The sequence below is a fragment of the Oncorhynchus kisutch genome, linkage group LG26 (assembly GCF_002021735.2).
Source record: "Oncorhynchus kisutch isolate 150728-3 linkage group LG26, Okis_V2, whole genome shotgun sequence".
Taxonomy (NCBI): Eukaryota; Metazoa; Chordata; class Actinopteri; order Salmoniformes; family Salmonidae; genus Oncorhynchus; species Oncorhynchus kisutch.
In genome coordinates, this window is record NC_034199.2 from 37048234 (window position 1) to 37076121 (window position 27888).

At 42.0% G+C, this 27888-nt stretch overlaps 1 protein-coding gene across 20 annotated transcripts in view; it reads left to right on the top strand.

The window, feature by feature from the left end:
• Nucleotides 1–27888, top strand: part of LOC109870743 (nebulin) — a 98072-nt gene that overhangs the window by 14384 nt on the left and 55800 nt on the right. For 18 of the 20 annotated variants that reach the window (XR_004205678.1, XM_031806097.1, XM_031806099.1 and 15 more), the window contains 46 exons: nt 1226–1333; nt 1490–1594; nt 2056–2154; nt 3074–3178; nt 3474–3581; nt 3709–3822; nt 4119–4316; nt 4531–4638; nt 4864–4962; nt 5227–5331; nt 5559–5666; nt 6660–6971; nt 7863–8069; nt 8253–8357; nt 10733–10840; nt 10976–11287; nt 11503–11709; nt 11808–11912; nt 12140–12247; nt 14187–14498; nt 14604–14810; nt 14928–15032; nt 15195–15302; nt 15508–15819; nt 15994–16200; nt 16318–16422; nt 16515–16622; nt 16709–17020; nt 17108–17311; nt 17510–17614; nt 17805–17912; nt 18044–18355; nt 18443–18646; nt 18845–18949; nt 19136–19243; nt 19375–19686; nt 19774–19977; nt 20176–20280; nt 20462–20569; nt 20701–21012; nt 21100–21303; nt 21502–21606; nt 21723–21830; nt 21937–22248; nt 22401–22604; nt 24064–24168. Coding sequence is in view for 19 of the 20 variants with exons in the window: in XM_031806097.1 (XP_031661957.1) it covers nt 1226–1333; nt 1490–1594; nt 2056–2154; nt 3074–3178; nt 3474–3581; nt 3709–3822; nt 4119–4316; nt 4531–4638; nt 4864–4962; nt 5227–5331; nt 5559–5666; nt 6660–6971; nt 7863–8069; nt 8253–8357; nt 10733–10840; nt 10976–11287; nt 11503–11709; nt 11808–11912; nt 12140–12247; nt 14187–14498; nt 14604–14810; nt 14928–15032; nt 15195–15302; nt 15508–15819; nt 15994–16200; nt 16318–16422; nt 16515–16622; nt 16709–17020; nt 17108–17311; nt 17510–17614; nt 17805–17912; nt 18044–18355; nt 18443–18646; nt 18845–18949; nt 19136–19243; nt 19375–19686; nt 19774–19977; nt 20176–20280; nt 20462–20569; nt 20701–21012; nt 21100–21303; nt 21502–21606; nt 21723–21830; nt 21937–22248; nt 22401–22604; nt 24064–24168 (7722 nt within the window). In the remaining variant the exon portion in view is untranslated. The remainder of the gene's footprint in view (nt 1–1225; nt 1334–1489; nt 1595–2055; nt 2155–3073; nt 3179–3473; nt 3582–3708; nt 3823–4118; nt 4317–4530; nt 4639–4863; nt 4963–5226; nt 5332–5558; nt 5667–6659; nt 6972–7862; nt 8070–8252; nt 8358–10732; nt 10841–10975; nt 11288–11502; nt 11710–11807; nt 11913–12139; nt 12248–14186; nt 14499–14603; nt 14811–14927; nt 15033–15194; nt 15303–15507; nt 15820–15993; nt 16201–16317; nt 16423–16514; nt 16623–16708; nt 17021–17107; nt 17312–17509; nt 17615–17804; nt 17913–18043; nt 18356–18442; nt 18647–18844; nt 18950–19135; nt 19244–19374; nt 19687–19773; nt 19978–20175; nt 20281–20461; nt 20570–20700; nt 21013–21099; nt 21304–21501; nt 21607–21722; nt 21831–21936; nt 22249–22400; nt 22605–24063; nt 24169–27888) is intronic. The other 2 variants (XM_031806115.1, XM_031806114.1) reach the window with 2 other exon arrangements.

Sequence of the window (27888 nt, forward strand, 5' to 3'; positions counted from 1 at the left end):
AAATGTTCAAACACCTGAAGGTACCACGTTCATCTGTACAAACAATAGTACGCAAGTATAAACACCATGGGACCACGCAGCTGTCATACCGCTCAGGAAGGAGACGCGTTCTGTCTCCTTGAGATTAACGTACTTTGGTGCGAAAAGTGCAAATCAATCCCAGAACAACAGCAAAGGACCTTGTGAAGATGCTGGAGGAAATAGGTACAGAAGTATCTATATCCACAGTAAAAAGAGTCCTATATCGACATAACCTGAAAGGCCGCTCAGCAAGGAAGAAGCCACTGCTCCAAAACCGCCATAAAAAAGCCAGACAACGGTTTGCAACTGCACATGGGGACAAAGATCATACTTTTTGGAGAAATGTCCTCTGTTCTGATGAAACAAAAATAGAACTGATTGGCCATAATGACCATCGTCATGTTTGGAGGAAAAAGGGGGAGGCTTTCAAGCCGAAGAACACCATCCCAACCGTGAAGCACGGGGTGGCAGCATCATGTTGTGGGGGTGCTTTGCTGCAGGAGGGACTGGTGCACTTCAAAAAATAGATGGTATCATGAGGGAGAAAAATTATGTGGATATATTGAAGCAACATCTCAAGACATCAGTCAGGAAGTTAAAGCTTGGTCACAAATGGGTCTTCCAAATGGACAATGACCCCAAGCATACTTCCAAAGTTGTGGCAAAATGGCTTAAGGACAACAGGGTCAAGGTATTGGAGTGGCCATCACAAAGCCCTGACCTCAATCCCATAGAAAATTTGTGGGCAGAACTGAAAAAGCATGTGCGAGAAAGGAGGCCTACAAACCTGACTCCAGCTCTGTCAGGAGGAATGGTCCAAAATTCACCCAACTTATTGTGGAAAGCTTGTGGAAGGCTACCCGAAACGTTTGACCCAAGTTAAACAATTTAAAGGCAATGCTACCAAATACTAATTGAGTGTATGTAAACTTTTGTCCCACTTGGAATGTGATAAAAGAAATAAAAGCTGAAAGAAATAATTCTCTCTACTATTATTCTGACATTTCACATTCTTAAAATAAAGTGGTTATCCTAACTGACCTAAGACAGGGAATGTTTACTAAGATTAAATGTCAGGAATTTTGAAAACTGAGTTTAAATGTATTTGGCTAAGGTGTATGTACATTTCCGACTTCAACTGTATTGTTTGAGGCAAATGGATCTTACATGGATTCATGTGTACTTCTTCTGTCCCCCCTCACAGGCACATTATAAAGACAAGTATGAGAATGAGGTGAAGGGCCACTATATTGGCAGCTATGAGGATATCTACACACAACACTGCAAGAAAATGGAGGAGATCAAGAGCGAAGTAAGTGGTGGTTTTGTCTTGTTTTCTTCTCTATTACATGGATAAGAGTAAGACATTGGTTTTGTCTTGTTTGTCATTTGGGATGCACACATTGTATTTTTACTGTACGACAGGTCTGAATGATTAGAAAGTAAGTCTTTTCTTTTGTCTTTTCAGCAAAACTACAAAGCTGATTATGAGGACATCAAGACAAGATGTTTCTATCCTCAAACCATGTCACCAGAATATGAAGCTCATAAGAAAGTTGCCCAGTGTAAAGATGTAAGGAAATGGTGGAAATTAGAACCAGTCAGTTGCAGTATGATGAGCATGGACAAGACCTTTCCATTGAACATTAGATTGACAGAATTATTTGATTTTGGTTAATACTGTCTTCATTTTGTTCTTGGTATTGATATGATATGTTTAAGCAATAATGCACGAGGGGGTGAGGTATATGGCCAATATACCATGGCCAAGGGCTGTTCTTGTGCACAATGCAACGCGGAGTGCCTGGATACAGCCCTTAGCAGTGATATATTGGTCATATACCACAAACACCTGAGGTGCTTTATTGCTATTATAAACTACTTACCAACATATTTAGAGCAGTAAAATTAACCGTTTTGTCATACCTGTGGTATACGGTCTGATATACCATGGCTGTCAGTCAATCAGCATTCAGGGCTCGAACCATCCAGTTTATAAATGACATCTTTCATGTGTGTTGTTTCATTTTGCAGAAAGTGTACCGGCAACATCCGGGTACGGTGAAGTTTACGCAAGTGACAGACTCGCCTGTTCAAGTGCAAGCTGCCATCAACGCCAAACAGCTGAGTGACGTATGTATTCAACTTTTACTACAGACCAGACGATTATTAAGTTCAATATTAACTAGTTACGCTATAGAATTACAATTACATCTGTCTGTCTAGCTTAGAAAATAGGTATGTTGACCTCAGTGGGACAACCTGTTTAAAATATGTGACATCATTTTGTTAGAGTTTATGAACAAAGGCTGGAAAAGAGATGTCGGTTGAGCCGTTGCCATGACACTAAAGGTTCTTGATAGCTGTTGCTTGAAAATGTGCTCATTCATCTACACAGCACTTTTTGTGTTTGTTTATTTAACTTAAGTTAAGTTAAGAACACATTCTTATTTACAATGACAGCCTACCCCGGCCAAACCCGGACAACGCTGGATCAATTGTGCTCCGCTCTTATGGGACTCCCAATCACATCCAGTTGTGATACAGCCTGGATTCGAAACAGGGTGTCTGTAGTGACACCTCTAGCATTGCCAAGTCACAGTTGTAAATGAGAACTTGTTCTCAACTGGCCTACCTGGTTAAATAAAGGTGAAATAAAAATAAAATAAAAAACTGAGATGCTGTGCCTTAGACCACTGCGCCACTCTGGAGCCCCACATAACCCAGCTGTCTTCCTGCAAACGCCATGGAAACCAGAGAGCCCTATCTCTCTCTCTGTAGTATTAATAGCAACATGCGTTCAGTCTGATGAAAATAACCCCTAGTCTCATGAGAGGAGGGGGGGCTGACAGTTGAGACAACGCTTGGCTTCCTACTCCTCACAGACAGGCAGCACTGCCCTCTAGTGGTGTGAAACAACCCCGGTAGTACTCATCTAGTTCACAAGGAGTCACTATAGCTCTACTCAGCTCTATGCACTGCCAACAGTACATTTTACCTGACTGTGCTGTATTTTCATGTGTATTCATGTGGTTCTTCCTCTGTTTTCCAGCTCAACTATCACGCAGCGTATGAGTTGGATAAGTTTAAGTGTGCCCTGCCCCCAGACTACCCCTTCTTCATCCAGTCCAGAGCCAATGCATATAACCTTAGTGATGTAAGTGCAATTCTGTTGATGATAATGTTGGTCATGTTCTGTTGGTGATTATGTAGAACATTTTATTTTTGTGATAATGTTCTGTTGATGATAATGCAGTTAATGTTCTGTTGATGATACTGTAGATAAGGTTTTTAATTTAATTTGTTATAAGGTGATTAGAAAATTCTGTGCTTGTATTGACATAATTTCACAGTCATTGTATTCGGTTATTGTTGACCCTGATTGGATAAACCCTCCTGATCTTTAATTGTATGATACTAATATCCTAAATGTATTAATTCCCTCTGTGCAGAGTTGTTATAGGCATGAGTGGGAGAACGTGAAAGCCAAGCAGTTCGAGGTCAAGGGTGATGCTATCTCGATCCTTGCAGCCCGTGCCCACACAAACATAGCGAGTGATGTGAGTAGGCATGCACTGAAATTAACATCTACACATACATGTCATGTTATTGTTCATACTGATCATTGCTGACTGTTTCCTTTTGTATCCTGTGTAGTAAAGGCCTTGACATGCTCTTTGCCCTCAGGTCAAATACAAGAAGGAATTTGAGAAGAACAAGGGAAAGATGGTGGGAGCCCTCAGCATTCATGACGACCCCAAGATCCTACACTCCATGCACGTGGCCAAAATCCAGAGTGATGTATGTCATTTTCCTTCCCAAGGACTACAGATTAGACTACAAATTAGCTGTATATCATAATCTGGCACATTTACAAAAATGTTAGTTAAAGTACATTGTCCCTGTCAAATAAACCTAATAAAGTAAATTCCACTGAGTTTTGGTATAAAACAGAAAGATGAGGACTGTGTCTGTCAGTGTGAAAGGGCTATTAGGGCTCACTGTGACTCATCTCAACTTTATATTAAGTAAACACTTTTTTGTCATGGGGCGAATGTCGTGCCTCACCTTCTAATTCTCTCAAACTCTCTCCACAGCGCGAGTACAAGAAGAACTATGAGAAGACAAAAACCAAGTACATCACCACGCTGGACATGATGTCTAACACCCTGGCCAAGAAGTCCCAGGGTATCGCCAGCATGGCCGGCTACAGAACCATCCACAACCGCTACCTCCTTCCTCATGACGCCATGTCCCTGGACCTGGCCAAGAAGGCCAACATCATCCAGAGTGACGTAAGATTCATCTGATGGATTGATCAAATTGATTGATTGATTGGTCGAATAGATTAATTGATTTGTTTATTAATGTGTTCATTAATTGATTGGTTTGGTTTTATCCTAGTAAACATCTGGGGAAAAGGTTATAATAGCATTGTAGCATTATACACAGTGTAAATATAAGGAAAGTTATTCTCACACTACTTTATGACTCCTTCCTTCACTACAGAATGAATACCATTCAGACTACAACAACTCCACCAAGGGCTCTGGTTGGGTCGCCTTCGGCTCCATGGAAGTGGAGAAGGCCAAGAAAGCTGGAGATATCCTCAATGAGGTAGCTACCACTACACGATCTAGTTTAATATACCGGTCTAGTTGTCATAATGCAGTAAATACACAGGAAGCCGTACTCACCAGAGCTCTCACAATAGAAACACCATTAGTTGTAATATATTTTTCATTGTGTAAAGTCTTTTCTCGCCTTGACAATTTAAAAACACATGAAAATTGGTTTAATCTGCTTTGACATAATATTTGTACCCTTGATCCTCCACTTCAGAGAAAGTACCGTCAGCACCCAGACACTGTCCCCTTCACCTCCATCGCTGATCACCCCGTCATGATGCAGGCCCAGGTCAACCAGATAATGAGGAGTGATGTGAGTTTTATTGCATGATAGTATGGACATTGTGATCTGTCTTCATTCCCGAACACAGATTCATCTCAGAGCTGGATGAAAAAGCTATTTCAACTGAGCTTCTGTGTCGAGTAAACTGGGTAATTCATGAAGGTTACGTGCTGTATTCAACTTAGTACAAATCTGAAACTTTTTTTATATCAGTAATTCATTTCTGTGGATGGAAAACCTATTTTAGGGTTTGTGTAGCTACTAATTTGAATGAGTATTCTTCTTCCCTTGCAGCTTCACTACAAGAAGGGTCTTGAGGAGATCCACCAGAAGTACTCGCTGCCCCATAATGACCCCCAGTTCCTTCAGGCCAAATGCAATGCCTACAACATCAGCAAGGTATTGTTGACCAAGACTGATAACTTGTGCCTTATATTCATATTTCATTTAATGAATTATCAAATGTATTATCGTGTTATCGTCGCCTGCCCACTACTCTACAGTGTTTAGACATCTTTCCTCTCAATGCTGCTGTGCCTTCTTGGGTGTACGCTACATGCATTTACTGTGTTATATTAGTGTCTCATGGAAATAGTGTATTAATTTACCGTATTGGTTTATTTCAGAACTACTACAAGCAGAGCTGGGAGGAAACCATTGCAAAGGGCTACGACATGAGGCCAGATGCTATCTCTGTCATCCATGCTAAGCACGGCAGACACATTGCCAGTGATGTAAGTACACAATAAATTGCCAGGACAACATCAAATCAAATCAAATTTGTTTGGTCGCATACACATATTTAGCAGATATTTAGCGAAATGTTTGTGTTCCTAGCTCCAACAGTGCAGTAAAATCTAACAATACACAACAATACACACACATTTTAAACGTAAAATAATGGAATAAAAAAATATAGAAATATTAGGATGAGCAATGTCCGAAGTATAATTTTTTAGATATATATATATATATACAGTACTAGTCAACAGTTTGGACACACCTACTCATTCAAGGGTTTTTCTTTATTTTACTATTTTCAACATTGTAGAACTATGAAATAACACATATGGAATCATGTAGTAACCAAAAAGTGTTAAACAAATCAAAATATATTTTATATTTGAGATTCTTCAAATTAGCCACCCTTTGCCTTGATGACAGCTTTGCACACTCTTGGCATTCTCTCAACCAGCTTCATGAGGTAGTCACCTGGAATTTAAATTAACAGTGGTGCCTTGTTCAAAGTTAATTTTGGGAATTTCTTTCCTTCTTAATGCATTTGGGACAATCACTTATGTTGTGACAAGGTACAGTAGGGGTGGTATATACAGAAATTAGCCCTATTTGGTAAAATACCAAGTTCATATTATGGCAAGAGCAGCTCAAATAAGCAGAGAGAAACGACCGTCCATCAATACTTTAAGACATGAAGGTCAGTCAATCTAGAACATTTCAAGAAATTATATACTGTACATATGAAGTGGGTAAAACAGTATGTAAATATTATTTAGACTGTGACCAGCGTTCCATTATTAAAGTGCGCAGTGTTCCGTGACTATGTACATAGGGCAGCAGCCTCTACGGTGCATGGTAGAGTAACCAGGTGGTCACACTCTATTAAGTTCAGGGTAGGGTACTGGGAGGGGGCTATACAGTATGTAGTCCACATATAGGCTGCGTTGAATAGTGTCACATCTGATTATTATTTTACTTCTACCTTTCAGATCCAGTACAAGAAAGACTATGTGAAGGGAAAGGGCAAACAAATTGGCTGCCGCACTCTTCAGGACGACCCCTTACTGGTGCACTACATGGAGGTGGCCAGGTTGCAGAGTGACAAGAACTACAAGAAGGACTACCACAAGTCCAAGCTGAAGTTCCACTCTCCAGTTGACATGATGAGTGTTGTACATGCCAAGCACGCCTCCACAGTGCAGACCTTTGCTGGCTACAGGAAGATCCAGCACCACTACAGTCTTCTGCCTGGGGCCATGAACCTTGAGCTGGCTCGCACCATGAACACCAATGCCAGTGATGTAAGTAGTTTGACTCCTACACAGGGAAAGAACAAAAGGATTTCCCGCACTGGCCTGAAGGGCTAGTAGACTGTGATTTTCTACCAGCACAGGTTATATTCTACTAGCCCCAGTTTCATTCTACTAGCCCCGGTGACATTCTACTAGCCCCGGTTACATTCTGCTAGCCCCGGTTACATTCTGCTAGCCCCGGTGACATTCTACTAGCCCCAGTGACATTCTACTAGCCCCGGTTACATTCTACTAGCCCCGGTTACATTCTACTAGCCCCAGTGGCATTCTACTAGCCCCCGTGACATTCTACTAGCCCCGGTGACATTCTACTAGCCCCGGTGGCATTCTACTAGCCCACATTCTACTAGCCCCGGTGACATTCTACTAGCCCCGGTGACATTCTACTTGCCCCGGTGACATTTTTACTAGCCCAGGTGATATTCTACTAGCCCAGGTGATATTCTACTAGCCCAGGTGACATTCTACTAGCCCAGGTGATATTCTACTAGCCCAGGTGATATTCTACTAGCCCAGGTGACATTCTACTAGCCCAGGTGACATTCTACTAGCCCAGGTGACATTCTACTAGCCCAGGTGACATTCTACTAGCCCAGGTGACATTCTACTAGCCCAGGTGATATTCTACTAGCCCAGGTGATATTCTACTAGCCCAGGTGATATTCTACTAGCCCAGGTGATATTCTACTACTAATCTGTGCCATGCTGTATTTGAAAAGACAACATTTCACTTGCCTGGTGGGCTAGTTAGGCACATTTTCTACTAGCCTGATTTGAAAAAAACTTCAACGTGTAAGTTGTAATGCTGCATCTTTGGTTTTTACAGTAGTGGCAATTTGCAGCATTTCTCACATGGTTTCCTCCCCTTGCCGGATGCAGGTGAACTACAAAGCAGATTGGGAGAACTCTGTGAAGGGAACTGGCTGGATCCCCATCGGATCCATTCCTGTGGAGCTAGCCAAGCAGGCCGGGGCTGTTCTGGATGAGCACAAGTACAGGCAGCACCCTGAAAACTTTAAATTCACCAGCAAGATGGACGGCATGAATATGGAGCTGTGCAAGCATAACCAAAAGATCATGAATGTTGTGAGTAGTACTTACTTACTAGACAGGCCACCAATCAGATATCTAGTTGTCCATTGAATTGAATTTGTCTATTTAATGTGTTTTTTTTAAATGTCTTGTTTGTGTTGCACCAAATTGAATTGAACTGATCTGAACAAAACTGCTGATTGAAATATATGGTGTTATGATGTTCTTTTTTTGCAGCAAGAATATAAAGCCAGTGGAGAGAAGTTCCTGCACACTTACAATCTCCCTGCAGATGCACCAGAGTTTATGCAAGCCAAATACAATGCTGTCAACATCAGCAAGGTTGGTTAAATGTTGATCACTGTCCATACTATTATACAACTATGCTGTTATACACATTCAATACCCATATATATTAATTATCCATGCCATGTGCCTGTATTACTATATAGTTGGTAATATGATGAATGATCACAGAACTGTTAGCCATATTTGTAATTTTATCAGTAACTTACTATATAACCTGAATACAGTAGATTACCATAGAATGCACAGTAAAATACTGTAAATGTGTTTTACAGTATTAATTATGGTGCATTGTGGGAAAATGTTGTGGGCGGGGAAAGAGTCTCTGTTAATGAACATATTTTAAAGCGTCCCATGTAAGAGCCTATATTTGTTGCATCTGTGAGTGAGAATGCTGTACCTCCACAGAATACGGTAAAATACTGTATTTTAGGAATTCTACAAACCTTGTCCTGAAACTCGACAGTAACTTACTGGCCAATTGCTGCCAGTAATTTACTGTAATTCACAATACAGTACCATCTGACATTTCTGGAGTGCCAGAAACCTTTTGAACTCTATTGGGTGCAAGGTATTGTTGTTTCTCACTCATATTTTGAGGCGTGTTTTGTAAGAGGCTTTATTTTTTTGTACCCATTAGTGAGAGTGCCGTAACAATTTAAGTTACATGTGGTAGTAATTCCCTAACCATTAAATGTATATAGGGAACAGATCACGGTGGGAGGGGGTCTTAAACCTTTTAATGGTTGAATATTTACCCATGTCCATTTGATCTGTTTTGCCCTGTAATCACGGCCAGTTGGGAAGCCTTTGTTTAGGCCTCCAGTAATGCAGATGACATAACATACCTAGTACTCATTAATATGCTGTAATATGGAAATGCCTACGGCCAACCAGCTTGCTCTAATTGTCAACGGGTGTATTAGAGGCGAAGTCAGGTGCAGGAGAGTAGAGTGATGTAAACACGCGCACTTTTATTTTAGTTCCAAAAACGAGAGCACTACATAAATCAAATGCGTTCAAAACACTGAACATAACAAAAGTAAAGCGCGTAATAAAACACCACATTAACATGAAACAATTACACACAAAACATGATGGGAAACAGAGAGTTAAATACAAGTAGATTGATTGGGGAAATGAAAACCAGGTGTGTATGGAACAAGACAAAACAAATGGAGATATGAAAAATGGAGCGGCGATGGCTAGAAAGCCGGTGACTTCGATTGCCAAATGCCGCCCGAACAAGGAGAGGAGCCGACTTTGTGACAGTACCCCCCCCCCCCCCCCCCCCCCATTGACGCGCGGCTCCAGCCGACACCAGCCTCGAGGAAGACCCGGAGGACGAGGCGCAGGGTGATCCAGCCGGCGACGGGGAAACTCCCGCAGCAGTTCAAGATCCAAAACATCTGTAACCGGAACCCAGCACCTCTCCTCCGGCCCCTACCCCTTCCACTCCACGAGGTATAGAAGGCCCCCCCGCCCGATGCCTCGAATCCAGGATGGAATGAACGTTGTACGCCGGGGGACCTTCGATGTCCAAAGGGGGCGGAGGAACCTCCCGCACCTCAGATTCCTGGAGCGGACCAGCCACCACCGGCCTGAGGAGAGACACATGGACCGAGGGGTTAATACGATAATCAGAGGGAAGCTGTAATCTGTAACATACCTTGTTCACCCTCCTCAGGACTTTAAATGGCCCCACAAACCACGGACCCAGCTTCCGGCAGGGCAGGCGGAGGGGCAGGCGGAGGGGCAGGTTACGGGTCGATAGCGAGACCCGGTGCGAACACCGGGGTCTCACTGCGGTGACGGTCCGCGCTGGCTTTCTGGCAACGCGCGGCTCGCTGGAGATGGACGCGGGCGGCCTCCCATGTCTCCTCTGCGCACCTAAACCAGTCGTCCACCGCAGGAGTCTCGGTCTGACCCTGATGCCACGGTGCCAGAACCGGCTGGTAACACAATACGCACTGAAAGGGGGAGAGGTTAGAGGAGGAGTGGCGAAGCGAGTTCTGTGCCATCTCGGCCCTAACCCTAGACACTGTCGTTCGTGAAAACCCCAGGAGGATGGCTGTTTCTGAGATACTGGAACCGACGCACCTGGCACCGACGATCATACCACGCTCAAAGTCGCTTAGGTCACTCGTTTTGCCCATTCTAATGTTCAATCAAACAGTAACTAAATGCCTGCTTTATCTAGCAAGCCACGGCCACCTGACTCACTGTCTGTAGGAGCGAACGATTTTCATGTACTGGGTGGTGTACCTAATAAACTGGCTACTGAGTGTGTATATAATTTTGAATGCTTTTAAATACACTTAATGTACACATATTCATTGACCATTTTGCATTAATTGAAATGTGCTCATGACTGTAAGTAATGTGTTTATTTCTCGTTCTCCTCATCACAGAACTATTACACATACGCTCACCGTCAAGACATTCTCAAAGGACATCAGGTGAAGGCAGATGCCATCCCCATCCTCGCTGCCAGGGCCTGCACTAATATTGCCAGCAATGTACGTATGAATTGGAAGGAAGTGGAAGAATTGGAAGGAATTGGAAATCTGTATTTGGGTTTATTGGTCATAATTGACCATAATCATGACATGTTATTCGTGGTACTTACATTCATCATTGTATTTCCTGTACAGTACAAGTATAAGCTGGCGTACGAGAAGGGAAGAGGCAAGCATGTCGGCTTCCGCAATGTTAAGGACGACCCCTTGCTGGTGCACTACATGGAGGTGGCTAAAATGCAGAGTGAGCAGAACTACAAGAAAGACTACCACAAGTCAAAGCTGAAGTATCACTCTCCAGTTGACATGATGAGTCTTGTGCATGCTAAGCACGCCTCCGCAGCACAGACCTTTGCTGGCTACAGGAAGAGCCTTCACAACTACACTCTTCTCCCTGAGGCTATGCCTATTCAGCTGGCTCACACCATGATGGAGATCCAGAGCAACGTGAGTTCATTTCAATACCTGATACCTGCCCTGATATCTGTCCTGTCCTGATACCTGTCCTGATACCTTCCTGTCCTGTCCTGATACCTGTACTTATACCTGTCCAGTCCTTATACCAGTCCTGATACCTACATGTCCTGTCCTGATACCTACCCTGATACCTGTTCTTAATACCAGTTGTGATACATTTCCTGTTTCCCTGTGTGTCTCTACAGAACGCCTACAAGTCCGACTACAACAACATGTACAAAGGTTCTGGCTGGGTTCCTATTGGCTCTATGCAGGTAGAGTTGGCTAAGACAGCCATGGCAGCCCGAGATGAGCAAGGCTACCGTGTGCACCCCAGCACCCTGAAGTTCACCAGTCTGACTGGCCAGATGAGCATGGCCCTTGCCATGACCAACACCAAGCTACTTGATGATGTAAGAAAAAAAAGAATCGTTTATTAGGATCAAATGTGAGTATTTATTCCCTAATATGGATGTTGAATGTGATTACCTGGTTCTGTCTCTCTTTGAAGGCTTCATACAGAGCATCTGGTGAGAAGTTCAAGCACACCTACAACCTGCCTGCAGACAGCCCCCAGTTCCTCCAGGCCAAGTGCAACGCTCAGACCATGAGCGAGGTCAGTACACACACACACTCACACAACCACACAAGCACACGCACACACACAGACACATACATACACTCACACACAGACACATACATACACTCACACACACATACATACACTCACACAAAACACACACACAAACACACAAACACAGTCTCAATTTCTCTTGCATTTTAAAGATGTACAAGTTTTGCGATGTTTGACTGTGTTTGACTGGTTTCTTTGTTTCCTTCTAGTCTCACTACAAGCACAAGTGGGTGGAAGATATTGCCAAAGGATACGACATGAAGCCAGATGCTATCTCTGTCATCCATGCTAAGCACGGCAGACATATTGCCAGTGATGTAAGGACACAATAAAATAGTTTTTCTAAAGTGATCTACCTGGATTTCACCTATCAGATTAAACACATAGAAATAGAATGAATACAACGGACGAATCATCAATGTTATTATTTTAACCTTTATTTAACTAGGCAAATCAATTCAAAACAAAGTCTTATTTACAATGACAGCCTACCAAAAGGGCAAAAGGCATCTTGTGGTGACCGGTGTTTGGATAAAAAATAAGAATGTAGGACAAAACACACATCAAGCATTCTTCTTACCGAACCACATGGCCTTTGTTTTAGAGGTGTTCAGAACAAGGATAAGGGCAGAGAAAGTTTGTTGGACACTAAGAAAGCTTTGTTGTAGAGCGTTTACCAAAGAATCAGAGGAAGTGCTAGCTAAGTATAATACTGTATCATCTACATATAAATGGATGAGAGAGCTTCCTACTGCCTGAGCTATGTTGTTGATGTAAATTGAGAAGAGCGTGGTGCCTAGGATGGAGCCTTGGGGTACTCCCTTGGTGAAAGGCAGTGGCTGTGACAGCAGATGTTCTAACTTTACACACTGCAGAGAGAGGTAGTGAGAGAGGTAGTTAGCAAACCAGGCCTAATACCCCTCAGAGACACCAATACTCCTTAGCCGACCCACAAGAATGGAATGGTCTACTGTATCAAAAGCTTTGGCCAAGTCAATAAAATAGCAGCACAACATTGCTTAGAATTAAGAGCAGTTGTGACATTCTTCGGGACCTTTAAGGTTGCAGTGACACATCCATAACCTATGTGGAAATCAGATTTCATACCAGAGAGAACACTATAGACATCAAGAAAGCCAGTCAGTTGATTATTGACACATTTTTCCAAACATTTTTATTAACAGAGCAAAATAGAAATTGGCCTGTAACAGTTAGGATCAGCTTGATCTCCCCCTTTTATAAAGGACGTACCGTGGCTGCCTTCCAGGCACTGGGAACCTCCCCAGAGAGGTTTTACCTTTATTTAACTAGGCAAGTCAGTTAAGAACAAATTCTTATTTTCAATGACCGTCAAAATAAAATAAAAATAAAAATGACAGCCTAGGAACAGTGGGTTAACTGCCTGTTCAAGGTGCAAAACAACAGATTTTTACCTTGTCAGCTCAGGGATTTGAACTTGCAACCTTTCGGTTACTAGTCCAACGCTCTAACCAGTAGGCTACCCTGCCAACCCTTAAAGAAGAAAGGATCTAAACCATCTGAGGCATGGCTGAGTCAAATAGGAATCCTGACTTAATGAAGTGGTGATTAAAGAGCTCAGCCATGCGCTCCTTGTCAGTAACAACCACATCATCAACATTAACGGACATGGGCAGCTATGAGGAGGAGGGTTTACATTTACATTCTAGTAATTTAGCAGACGCTCTTATCCATAGCGACTTAGCGACATAGTGCATACATTTTCATACTCGTCTCCAGGTCTTATTCTCTAGATCTTTGATCTTTCACCGTTTTCCAGAACTTCTTGGGGTTAGACCCACAGAGAGAGAACTGCTTCTTAAAGTAACTAACTTCGGCCTTCTGGAAAGCCTGAGTTCACTTATTTCTAATTTGCCTCAACGAGAGCCAGTCAGCCTGATTATTTGAGTGCCAAGTCTTTTTCCAAATGATGTTCTTGATGTGGAGTAACTCTGCCAGATCACGGTCGAACCAGGGGCTGAACCTGTTTTTAATTCTCATTTTCTTTATTTACGGAGTGCTTGTTAACAATACCTCTGACTTGAATTGGGATTCCTGTTCCATTCATTGTATTTATATGCATTTAATCCTATCTGCTAGGCAAAATCCAGATAGATCACTTTTGAAAAACCCAGGCCCAGGAGGACAGAAATAGCTATACAGTATGTAGTCCACAACAGTGTTGCTACGTCCAATAGTGTCAGATTGTCTGATTATTCTTTTACTTCTACCTTTCAGATCCAGTACAAGAAAGACTATGTGAAGGGAAAGGGCAAACAAATCGGCTGCCGCACTCTTCAGGACGACCCCTTACTGGTGCACTACATGGAGGTGGCCAGGTTGCAGAGTGACAAGAACTACAAAAAGGACTTCCACAAGTCCAAGCTGAAGTTCCACTCTCCAGTTGACATGATGAGTGTTGTACATGCCAAGCACGCCTCCACAGTGCAGACCTTTGCTGGCTACAGGAAGATCCAACACCACTACACTCTTACCGCTGACTCCATGAACCTTGCGTTGGCTCGCACCATGAATGCCAGTTCCAGTGACGTGAGTACTGTTCATGTGACTTCGGCCTAGTGCTAGGGGTGTTTTCTGTTAACACGCTTGTGGGTGTCAAATACTTCATTCATTTGTGTTTGGTTCATTCCCCAGTTTGAGTACAAGTCTGACTGGAACAACTCTGTGAGAGGAACAGGATGGATTCCTATTGGCTCATTGCCGGTGGAACTTGCAAAGGTTGGCGGGGACATCCAGAGTGAACAGAGGTACCGTACACACCCCTCTAAATTCCAGTTCAAGAAGCTGATGGACTCTATGGACATTGTCCTGGCCACTGCCAACAACAAGATCATGAACAAGGTACACTATAAACCATAACGCCATATTTGAAATTAAAAACACATAGTTTAAAATGTGATGTTTTCTCATTTGTCCTAATGTTATAATTGACTTGTGTTTGTACCAATGACATTGCAGCAAGAATACACCAAACAATGGCACAATGACAAGCTCACAGTCCATGTGATGCCAGATGCCCCTGAAATTGTCTTGGCGAAGGCTAATGCTATCAACATGAGTCAGGTAAGGCTACCTTTTTCAAACATGTAGGTTACCCTCAAAATATTCCTCTTTGTAATGCATCATGCTTTTGCAATATAACTTTGAAATATCTCTTGGAATTTGAATTATTTAGCAAATGTTATTTTGATCATATTCTAATCAATTGTTTCTCCTCCATTCCAGAAAATCTACAAAGCAGGCCTGGCGAAGATGTATAAGAAGGGTTACGACCTGAAGGTTGATGCCATCGCCATTCAGGCTGCCAAGCAGGGCACCAAAATCGCCAGTGACGTGAGTGACTCAGACCAGCAATAAAAGGCTGCTTTAAAACCATTTTACAATCTGCTCCAACCTCTGTATGTATGCATATGTATCGGAGGCGTTGGGATAAAGCAGAAGTAGAATTTCCATTGGACCTTGTATACTATAAAGTAATCTTCATCAAAGCTAAATATTCGTCCTGGGAATAATAAACTGTTGTTGTTTATTTACACAGTACAAGTACAAGCTGAGTCACCGGATGAATAGGGGAAAACAAGTGGGCTGCCGCACTCTTCAGGACGACCCCTTACTGGTGCACTACATGGAGGTGGCCAGGTTGCAGAGTGACAAGAACTACAAGAAGGACTTCCACAAGTCCAAGCTGAAGTTCCACTCTCCAGTTGACATGATGAGTGTTGTACATGCCAAGCACGCCTCCACAGTGCAGACCTTTGCTGGCTACAGGAAGATCCAGCACCATTACACTGTGCTTGCTGATGCCATGAACGTGGAGTTGGCTAAGCAGATGCAGACGATCGCCAGTGATGTAAGTATTATTTGACTCATAATACTATAAAAACAAACAGAACAACAAAACATGTTTTTGTATACAATACATTTTTTCTCTCATAATTATTGAACCATTCCCAGATTCTGAGCTGTTAAGACACATCTGAATCTGTGAGAAAAGTTTGGTTATGTTATCGCCTTTTTACCGCAGAATTTGTACAAAAGTGACTATGAGACAAGCGTCAAAGGCACAGGATGGATTCCCATTGGTTCTCTGGATGTAGAGAGATCCAAAACAGCTGGCCTGATTGGCAGTGAGAAACTGTACCGCCAACACCCCAGCAGCTTTAAGTTTACCAAGGACATGCACTCCATGGACGTCATCCTGGCCAATGCTAACAATGCAATCATGAACAAGGTATCTACTGTATCTACTGAATGTCTATGCACATATGTGAACTGTATATATTATAATGTATGCAATACAAATACATGGTAATACATCAAAACAATAAGAAGTATATCTGTCTTATAGCAAACGTACGTTGACGCCTGGAATAAGGATAAGACCTCTGTCCACATCATGCCAGACTCAATGGAGGTGGTGTTGGCCAGAGCCAACAAGATCAACTGCAGTGCTGTGAGTCATACCTTCCATACCTCATTGTAGTGTTCATTTAGGCTGCATTGTCCTAATTCATTCAAAACTTGTTTTTTATTCCTCCTGTACAGTCACTATATAAGCTTGCCAATGAACAGGACAAGAAGAAGGGTTATGACCTGCGCAATGATGCTATTGCAATCCTGGCAGCCAAACAGGGCACATCCATTGCTAGCGATGTAAGTGAAAAACTGTCTATTGAATAAATGGTGTGTGAACTTCAGCATTTGAATGACACCTAACTATCTCAATTTAATTTATTTAGTTCAAATACAGGGCTGGCTACCGTAAGCAGGTTGGCCACCACATTGGAGCCCGCTGTGTCGAGGAAGACCCTCTGCTCATGCTGGCTATTAACTCAGCCAAGATTGCCAGTGATGCTCTGTACAAGAAGGACTTCCACCAGTCCAAGACCAAGTTCCATCTCCCATTGGACATGATGGCCTTTGAGTTGGCCAAGAAGAACCAGATCCAGGTCAACCATGCCAAATATGTAACTCGACTGCACAACTGGACCTGTCTGCCAGACTCCACTGATGTTGTCCATGCCAGACATGTCTATGACATAGCAAGTGATGTAAGTATGAATGAACTAGATCATGTTTTTCCAGTGTAACTGTCTTTATTCCATCCATTTTGACCATTGTGGTATTGTTGTGTCTAGGCTGTGTATAAGGCTGAACTAAAGAGCCTGCAAGGTATCGGATGGGTTCCCATCGGCTCACTTGATGTTGAGAAGGCAAAGAAAGCCGCCGATGTCCTGAGTGAGAAGCTGTATCGTCAGCACCCAAGCAACTTCAAGTTCACCAGCTCAGTTCAAGACATTGGAATGGTTTTGGCTAAACAAAATAATGATAATGCCAACAAGGTATTTGACTAACTGGTATATCTTTATTCATCATTTGCCTTTGAATGTTTCTCCTGGTAGATTATATTCAAATAATGATTCCATCATTTAAACCTGCTTTAAGGTAATCTGATCTCCCCTACTTTGGATTATATTTCAGCCATTTATATGAATAGGCACTTCACGCTGTTAGTTTGAACTTGAAACTCATTATTGCAGCAAGCTTACACTGAGGCCTGGGAGAAGGACAAGACCAAGAACCACATTATGCCAGATGCGATGGACATTGTTTTGGCCAATGCAAACAAGTCCAACTACAGTTGGGTAAGTAACTGATTGCACAAAGGTAACCCTCTTGATGAATGTAAACATTTGTAAAAATAAATAAATAAAAGCAACATTGTTTTTGTTTAGTTTTTCATGTAAAGTGTATTGTGATTTTGTTAAATGCACTTTAAATGATTTGTGATTTGATTTTAAATACCCATGTCTATGGATTTTTTTTCTCATACAGAACCAATACAGGAAAGCAATGGTAGAGGATAAGAAGAAGGGCTATGATTTGCGCAATGATGCCATTGCTGTCATCGCAGCCAAGCACGGCAGGGACATTATCAGTGATGTAAGTTCATTGAACATCTATCCATCATAAGCGATTCCATTTCTTTACTATTTCATGACACAATATATAAAATGTACGTCTGTAAAATAAAGACTTCCTCAACACTGCCATTTCATATTTGCCTTCTGTAGCACAAGTACAAGACTGGCTACCGTAAGCAGATTGGCCACCACATTGGAGCCCGCTGTGTCGAGGAAGACCCTCTGCTCATGCTGGCTATTAACTCAGCCAAGATTGCCAGTGATGCTCTGTACAAGAAGGACTTCCACCAGTCCAAGACCAAGTTCCATCTCCCATTGGACATGATGGCCTTTGAGTTGGCCAAGAAGAACCAGATCCAGGTCAACCATGCCAAATATGTAACTCGACTGCACAACTGGACCTGTCTTCCAGACTCCACTGATGTTGTCCATGCCAGACATGTCTATGACATAGCAAGTGATGTAAGTATGAATGAACTAGATCATGTTTTTCCAGTGTAACTGTCTTTATTCCATCCATTTTGACCATTGTGGTATTGTTGTGTCTAGGCTGTGTATAAGGCTGAACTAAAGAGCCTGCAAGGTATCGGATGGGTTCCCATCGGCTCACTTGATGTTGAGAAGGCAAAGAAAGCCGCCGATGTCCTGAGTGAGAAGCTGTATCGTCAGCACCCAAGCAACTTCAAGTTCACGAGCTCAGTTCAAGACATTGGAATGGTTTTGGCTAAACAAAATAATGATAATGCCAACAAGGTATTTGACTAACTGGTATATCTTTATTCATCATTTGCCTTTGAATGTTTTCCCTGGTAGATTATATTCAAATAATGATTCCATCATTTAAACCTGCTTTAAGGTAATCTGATCTCCCCTACTTTGGATTATATTTCAGCCATTTATATGAATAGGCACTTCACGCTGTTAGTTTGAACTTGAAACTCATTATTGCAGCAAGCTTACACTGAGGCCTGGGAGAAGGACAAGACCAAGAACCACATTATGCCAGATGCGATGGACATTGTTTTGGCCAATGCAAACAAGTCCAACTACAGTTGGGTAAGTAACTGATAGCACAAAGGTAACCCTCTTGATGAATGTAAACATTTCTAAAAAATAAAAATAAACATATTGTTTTTGTTTAGTTTTTCATGTAAAGTGTGTTGTGATTTTGTTAAATGCACTTTAAATGATTTGTGATTTGATTTTAAATACCCATGTCTATGGATTTTTTTTCTCATACAGAACCAATACAGGAAAGCAATGGTAGAGGATAAGAAGAAGGGCTATGATTTGCGCAATGATGCCATTGCTGTCATCGCAGCCAAGCACGGCAGGGACATTATCAGTGATGTAAGTTCATTGAACATCTATCCATCATAAGCGATTCCATTTCTTTACTATTTCATGACACAATATATAAAATGTACGTCTGTAAAATAAAGACTTCCTCAACACTGCCATTTCATATTTGCCTTCTGTAGCACAAGTACAAGACTGGCTACCGTAAGCAGATTGGCCACCACATTGGAGCCCGCTGTGTCGAGGAAGACCCTCTGCTCATGCTGGCTATTAACTCAGCCAAGATTGCCAGTGATGCTCTGTACAAGAAGGACTTCCACCAGTCCAAGACCAAGTTCCATCTCCCATTGGACATGATGGCCTTTGAGTTGGCCAAGAAGAACCAGATCCAGGTCAACCATGCCAAATATGTAACTCGACTGCACAACTGGACCTGTCTTCCAGACTCCACTGATGTTGTCCATGCCAGACATGTCTATGACATAGCAAGTGATGTAAGTATGAATGAACTAGATCATGTTTTTCCAGTGTAACTGTCTTTATTCCATCCATTTTGACCATTGTGGTATTGTTGTGTCTAGGCTGTGTATAAGGCTGAACTAAAGAGCCTGCAAGGTATCGGATGGGTTCCCATCGGCTCACTTGATGTTGAGAAGGCAAAGAAAGCCGCCGATGTCCTGAGTGAGAAGCTGTATCGTCAGCACCCAAGCAACTTCAAGTTCACCAGCTCAGTTCAAGACATTGGAATGGTTTTGGCTAAACAAAATAATGATAATGCCAACAAGGTATTTGACTAACTGGTATATCTTTATTCATCATTTGCCTTTGAATGTTTTCCCTGGTAGATTATATTCAAATAATGATTCCATCATTTAAACCTGCTTTAAGGTAATCTGATCTCCCCTACTTTGGATTATATTTCAGCCATTTATATGAATAGGCACTTCACGCTGTTAGTTTGAACTTGAAACTCATTATTGCAGCAAGCTTACACTGAGGCCTGGGAGAAGGACAAGACCAAGAACCACATTATGCCAGATGCGATGGACATTGTTTTGGCCAATGCAAACAAGTCCAACTACAGTTGGGTAAGTAACTGATTGCACAAAGGTAACCCTCTTGATGAATGTAAACATTTCTAAAAAAATAAACATATTGTTTTTGTTTAGTTTTTCATGTAAAGTGTGTTGTGAATTTGTTAAATGCACTTTAAATGATTTGTGATTTGATTTTAAATACCCATGTCTATGGATTTTTTTTCTCATACAGAACCAATACAGGAAAGCAATGGTAGAGGATAAGAAGAAGGGCTATGATTTGCGCAATGATGCCATTGCTGTCATCGCAGCCAAGCACGGCAGGGAAATTATCAGTGATGTAAGTTCATTGAACATCTATCCATCATAAGCGATTCCATTTCTTTACTATTTCATGACACAATATATAAAATGTACGTCTGTAAAATAAAGACTTCCTCAACACTGCCATTTCATATTTGCCTTCTGTAGCACAAGTACAAGACTGGCTACCGTAAGCAGATTGGCCACCACATTGGAGCCCGCTGTGTCGAGGAAGACCCTCTGCTCATGCTGGCTATTAACTCAGCCAAAATTGCCAGTGATGCTCTGTACAAGAAGGACTTCCACCAGTCCAAGACCAAGTTCCATCTCCCATTGGACATGATGGCCTTTGAGTTGGCCAAGAAGAACCAGATCCAGGTCAACCATGCCAAATATGTAACTCGACTGCACAACTGGACCTGTCTGCCAGACTCCACTGATGTTGTCCATGCCAGACATGTCTATGACATAGCAAGTGATGTAAGTATGAATGAACTAGATCATGTTTTTCCAGTGTAACTGTCTTTATTCCATCCATTTTGACCATTGTGGTATTGTTGTGTCTAGGCTGTGTATAAGGCTGAACTAAAGAGCCTGCAAGGTATCGGATGGGTTCCCATCGGCTCACTTGATGTTGAGAAGGCAAAGAAAGCCGCCGATGTCCTGAGTGAGAAGCTGTATCGTCAGCACCCAAGCAACTTCAAGTTCACCAGCTCAGTTCAAGACATTGGAATGGTTTTGGCTAAACAAAATAATGATAATGCCAACAAGGTATTTGACTAACTGGTATATCTTTATTCATCATTTGCCTTTGAATGTTTCTCCTGGTAGATTATATTAAAATAATGATTCCATCATTTAAACCTGCTTTAAGGTAATCTGATCTCCCCTACTTTGGATTATATTTCAGCCATTTATATGAATAGGCACTTCACGCTGTTAGTTTGAACTTGAAACTCATTATTGCAGCAAGCTTACACTGAGGCCTGGGAGAAGGACAAGACCAAGAACCACATTATGCCAGATGCGATGGACATTGTTTTGGCCAATGCAAACAAGTCCAACTACAGTTGGGTAAGTAACTGATAGCACAAAGGTAACCCTCCTTGTGAATGCAAACATTTGAAACTAAAACTTATTGTGGAGATATACAATAACATCTATGGATGTTTCTTTTCTTCTTCATACAGAACCAATACAGGAAAGCAATGGTAGAGGATAAGAAGAAGGGCTATGATTTGCGCAATGATGCCATTGCTGTCATCGCAGCCAAGCATGGCAGGGAAATTATCAGTGATGTAAGTACTTATTTTGTTATCGCAAAGGAATTAACTATATCAATACTGTGTTTACCTTTAATTTACTGAAATCCCCACTACATGCAACCTTTTTGGTTCGGTGTAGCACAAGTACAAGTCAGGCTACCGCAAGCAAATTGGCCACCACATTGGAGCACGCTGCGTCGAGGATGACCCTCTGCTCGTGCTGGCTCTGAACTCAGCCAAGATTGCCAGTGATGCTCTGTACAAGAAGGACTTCCATCAGTCCAAGACCAAGTTCCATCTCCCATTGGACATGATGGCCTTTGAGTTGTGCAAGAAGAACCAGATCCAAGTCAACAACTTCAACTACAGAACTCACCTGCACAACTGGACCTGTCTGCCAGACTCCACTGATGTTGTCCATGCCAGACATGTCTATGACATAGCAAGTGAGGTATGTTTCAAAAGTTCTGTATTTTCAATTCCAAGACCTCTTTCCTGTTACATTTTTAATCATATTGTTAATGAGACATCCAGGGCTGGTCAAACCCAATGCTAAAAGGTTTGAGATGGGAACAAGTAATGGGAGTATGCTATCCCTCTTAGGCGGTGTACAGGGCTGACATGAAGTGGCTCAGGGGAATTGGATGGGTCCCCATTGGCTCACTTGATGTGGAAAAAGCCAAGAAGGCCGGCGAGATCTTGAGTGAGAAGAAATACCGCCAGCACCCCAGCACTCTGGACTTCAAAAGCCCACTCGACGGCATGGATATCGTTCTGGCCAAACATAACGGCCAGATCATGAACAAGGTAAACTTATTCCAGCTAACGACGCAGTTTCCTGTTACACCAGAATTCAATACAATAACATACATTTTTTTATGGAGCTGCTGAAATAACAAGGTCCACCTCAACATCAAGCCTGATACCCTATCTAATAGATAGATAATTACACTGAACAAAATATAAATGCAACATGTCAAGTGTTGGTCCCATGTTCACTAGCAGAAATGTTATTTTCACACAAAACCTTATATCTCTCAAATTTTGTGCCCAAATTTGTTTACATCCCTGTTATTGAGCATTTCTCCTTTGCCAAGATAATACATCTACCTGACAGATGCGGCATATCAACAAGCTGATTAAACAGCATGATCATTACACAGGGGCATCTTGTGCTGTGGTCAATAATAGACAACTCTAAAATGTGCAGTTTTGTCACACAACACAATGCCACAGATGTCTTAAGTTTTGAGGGGAGTGTTCAATTGACATGCTGATTGCAGGAATGTCCACCAGAGGTGTTGCCAGAGAATTTAATGTTAATTTCTCTATCATTTCTCTACCGCCTCCAACGTCATTTTAGAGAATATGGCAGTATGTCCAACCAGCCTTACAACCGCAGATCACGTGTAACCCGGCAGCTCACGACCTCCACATCCAGCTTCTTCACCTGCTAAACTATGGGTTTGCGCAACCGAAGAATTTCTGCACAAATTGTCAGAAACCGTCTCAGGGAAGCTCATCTCGTCATCCTCACCAGGGTCTTGACCTGACTGCAGTTCAGCATTGCAACCGACTTCAGTGGACAAATGCTCAGAGATGCCGTGACAAGATCCTGAGGCCCATTGTTGTGCCGTTCATACACTGCCATCACCTCATGTTTCAGCATGAAACATGAGGATGCTGGAAGCTGAAAATGTCTCAGTTCTTCAATGGCCTGCATACTCACTAGACATGCAACCCATTGAGCATGTTTGGGATGCTCTGGATTGACGTGTTCCAGTTTCCGCCAATATCCAGCAACTTCGCTCAGCCATTGAAGGGGAGTGGGACAACAAAGGCCACTCTATGGCCACTCTATGCGAAGGAGATGTGCCGCGCTGCATGAGGCAAATAGGCTTCACACCAGATACTGACTGGTTTTCTGATCCATGCCCCTACCTATTTTGTAAGGTATCTGTGACCAAAGGTTGCATATCTGTGTTCCCAGTCATCTGAAATCCATAGATTAGGGCCTAATGAATGTATTTAAATGTACTGATTTCCTTATATGAACCGTACTTCAGTAAAATCTTTGAAATTGTTGCTATTTTTTTTTCTGTGTAATACATAGATGCTTTCTTAACTATGTCTGTCACTCAGACTTACATTTCTGTTTGCTTTTCTCAAGTGTCTGTGAGTCTGAGAAAAGTGCAAAATAATGACATGTATTATTGTTATTATTATTATTTTCTTATAACATAGCTATGTTTATCTCATATTTCAGCGGCAGTATGTTGAACAATGGGATGCTGATAAGATCAAAATCCACGTCGGCAATGAGCTTCCAGAACTTGTGCTGGCCAAGGCCAATGCGATCACCATGAGCAATGTAGGTCCTCCTTACTTAACCTCAAGCTGTTTTCTTTCACTCAAGTTGATCTAGTTTTATTTATATCTCTATAGCTATATCTATATACATCTCTATATCTCTTTATCTATATCTCTATATCTCTTTATCTATATCTCTATATCTCTTTATCTATATCTCTATATCTCTTTATCTATATCTCTATATCTCTTTATCTATATCTCTATATCTCTTTATCTATATCTCTATATCTCTTTATCTATATCTCTATATCTCTTTATCTATATCTCTATATCTCTTTATTTATATATCTATATATCTTTATATCTTTCTATATATCTATATATATCTTTATATCTATATCTCTTTATATCATATCTCTATATATCTATGCAGAATTTCTATATCTCTATACATCTATATATCTATATTTTCATCTCTTTATATCCATATCTATCTATCTATCTATCTATCTATCTATCTATCTATCTATCTATCTATCTATCTATCTATCTATCTATCTATCTATCTATCTATCTATCTATCTATCTATCTATCTATCTATCTATCTATATACACTGCTCAAAAAATAAAGGGAGCACTAAAATAACATCCTAGATCTGAATGAGTGAAATATTCTTATCAAATACTTTTTTCTTTACATAGTTGAATGTGCTGACAACAAAATCACACAAAAATGATCAATGGAAATCAAATTTATCAACCCATGGAGGTCTGGATTTGGAATCACACTCAAAATTATAGTGGAAAACCACACTACAGGCTGATCCAACTGTAATGTCCATAAAACAAGTCAAAATTAGGCTCAGTAGTGTGTGTGGCCTCCACGTGCCTGTATGACCTCCCTACAACGCCTGGGCATGCTCCTGATGAGGTGACGGATGGTCTCCTGAGGGATCTCCTCCCAGACCTGGACTAAAGCATCCGCCAACTCCTGGACAGTTTGTGGTGCAACGTGGCGTTGGTGGATGGAGCGAGACATGATGTCCCAGATGTGCTCAATTGGATTCAGGTCTGGGGAACGCGCGGGCCAGTCCATAGCATCAATGCCTTCCTCTTGCAGGAACTGCTGACACACTCCAGCCACATGAGGTCTAGCATTGTCTTGCATTAGGAGGAACCCAGGTTCAACCGCACCAGCATATGGTCTCACAAGGGGTCTGAGGATCTCATCTCAGTACCTAATGGCAGTCAGGCTACCTGGAGGGCTGTGCAGCCCCCAAAGAAATGCCACCCCACACCATGACTGACCCACTGCCAAATCGGTCATGCTGGAGGATGTTGCAGGCAGCAGAACGTTCTCCAGACTGTCACATCTGTCACGTGCTCAGTATGAACCTGCTTTCATCTGTGAAGAGCACAGGGCGCCAGTGGCAAATTTGCCAATCTTGGTGTTCTCTGGCAAATGCCAAACGTCCTGCACGGTGTTGGGTTGTAAGCACAACCCCCACCTGTGGACATCGGGCCCTCATACCACCCTCATGGAGTCTGTTTCTGACCGTTTGAGCAGACACATGCACATTTGTGGCCTGCTGGAGGTCATTTTGCAGGGCTCTGGCAGTGCTCCTCCTGCTCCTCCTTGCACAAAGGCGGAGGTAGCGGTCCTGCTGCTGGGTTTTTGCCCTCCTACGGCCTCCTCCACGTCTCCTGATGTGCTGGCCTGTCTCCTGGTAGCGCCTCCATGCTCTGGACACTACGCTGACAGACACAGCAAACCTTCTTGCCACAGCTCGCATTGATGTTCCATCCTGGATGAGCTGCACTACCTGAGCCACTTGTGTGGGTTGTATTCAAAAGTGACCAAAACATCCGCCAGGAAGCATAGGAACTGAGAAGTGGTCTGTGGTCACCACCTGCAGAACCACTCCTTTATTGGGGGTGTCTTGCTAATTGCCTATAATTTCCACCTGTTGTCTATTCCATTTGCACAACAGCATGTGAAATTTATTGTCAATCAGTGTTACTTCCTAAGTGGACAGTTTGATTTCACAGAAGTGTGATTGACTTGGAGTTACGTTGTGTTGTTTAAGTGTTCCCTTTATTTTTTTGAGCAGTGTATATATACGTATATATATGGAGATACAGATATACTTTGTATATATATATATATATATATATATATATATATATATATATATATATATATATATATATATATATATATATGGAGATACAGATATACTTTGTATATATATATATATAGATAGATTATATATAATATATATACAGTTGAAGTCAGAAGTTTACAAACACTTAGGTTGGAGTCATTAAAAATAGTTTTTCAACCACTCCACAAATTGTTTTTGACAAGTCGGTTAGGACATCTACTTTGTGCATGACACAAGTCATTCTTCCAACATTTGTTTACAAACGGATTATTTAACTTTTAATTCACTGTATAACAATTATAGTGGGTCAGAAGTTTACATTCACTAAGTTGACTGTGCCTTTAAACAGCTTGAAAATGCCATGGCTTTTAGCAGCTTCTGATAGGCTCATTGACATCATTTGAGTCAATTGGAGGTGTACTTGTGGATGTATTTCAAGGCCTACCTTCAAACTCAGTGCCTTTTTGCTTGACATCATGGGAAAATCCCCCCCCCAAAATTGTAGAGGTTCATCCTTGGGAGCAATTTCCAAACGCCTGAGGTACCACATTCATATGTACAAACAATAGTTCGCAAGTATAAACAGCATGGGAACACGCAGCCGTCATACCGCTCAGGAAGGAGAAGCGTTCTGTCTCCTTGAGATTAACGTACTTGGGTACGAAAAGTGCAAATCAATCCCAGAACAACAACAAAGGACCTTATGAAGATGCTGGAGGAAACAGGTACAAAAGTATCTATATCCACAGTAAAACGAGTCCTATTTCGACATAACCTGAAAGGCCGCTCAGCAAGGAAGAAGCCACTGCTCAAAAACCGCCATAAAGAAAGCCAGACAACGGTTTGCAACTGCACATGGGGACAAAGATCGTACTTTTTGGAGAAAAGTCCTCTGGTCTGATGAAACAAAAATAGAACTGTTTGGCCATAATGACCATCGTTATGTTTGGAGGAAAAAGGGGGAGGCTTGCAAGCCGAGGAACACCATCCCAACTTTGAAGCACGGGGGTGGCAACATCATGTTGTGGGGGTGCTTTGCTGCAGGAGGGACTGGTCCACTTCACAAAATAGATGGCATCATGAGGGAGGAAAATTGTGGATATATTGAAGCAACATCTCAATACATCAGTCAGGAAGTTAAAGTTTTGTCGCAAATGGGTCTTCCAAATGGACAATGACCCCAAGCATAATTCCAAAGTTGTGGCAAAATGGCTTAAGGACAACAGGGTCAAGGTATTGGAGTGGCCATCACAAAGCCCTGACCTCAATCCCATAGAAAATTTGTTGGCAGAACTGAAAAAGCGTGTGCGAGCAAGGAGGCCTACAAACCTGACTCAGGTATACCAGCTCTGTCAGGAGGAATGGGCCAAAATTCACCCAACTTATTGTGGGAAGCTTGTGGAAGGCTACCCGAAATGTTTGACTCAAGTTAAACAATTTGAAGGCAATGCTACCAAATACTAATTGAGTGTTTGTAAACTTCTGACCCACTGGGAATGTGATGAGAAATAAATAATAATTCCCAGCCAAGGGAATAATTCTCTATACTATTATACTGACATTACACATTCTTAAAATAAAGTGGTAATCCTAACTGACCTAAAACAGGGAA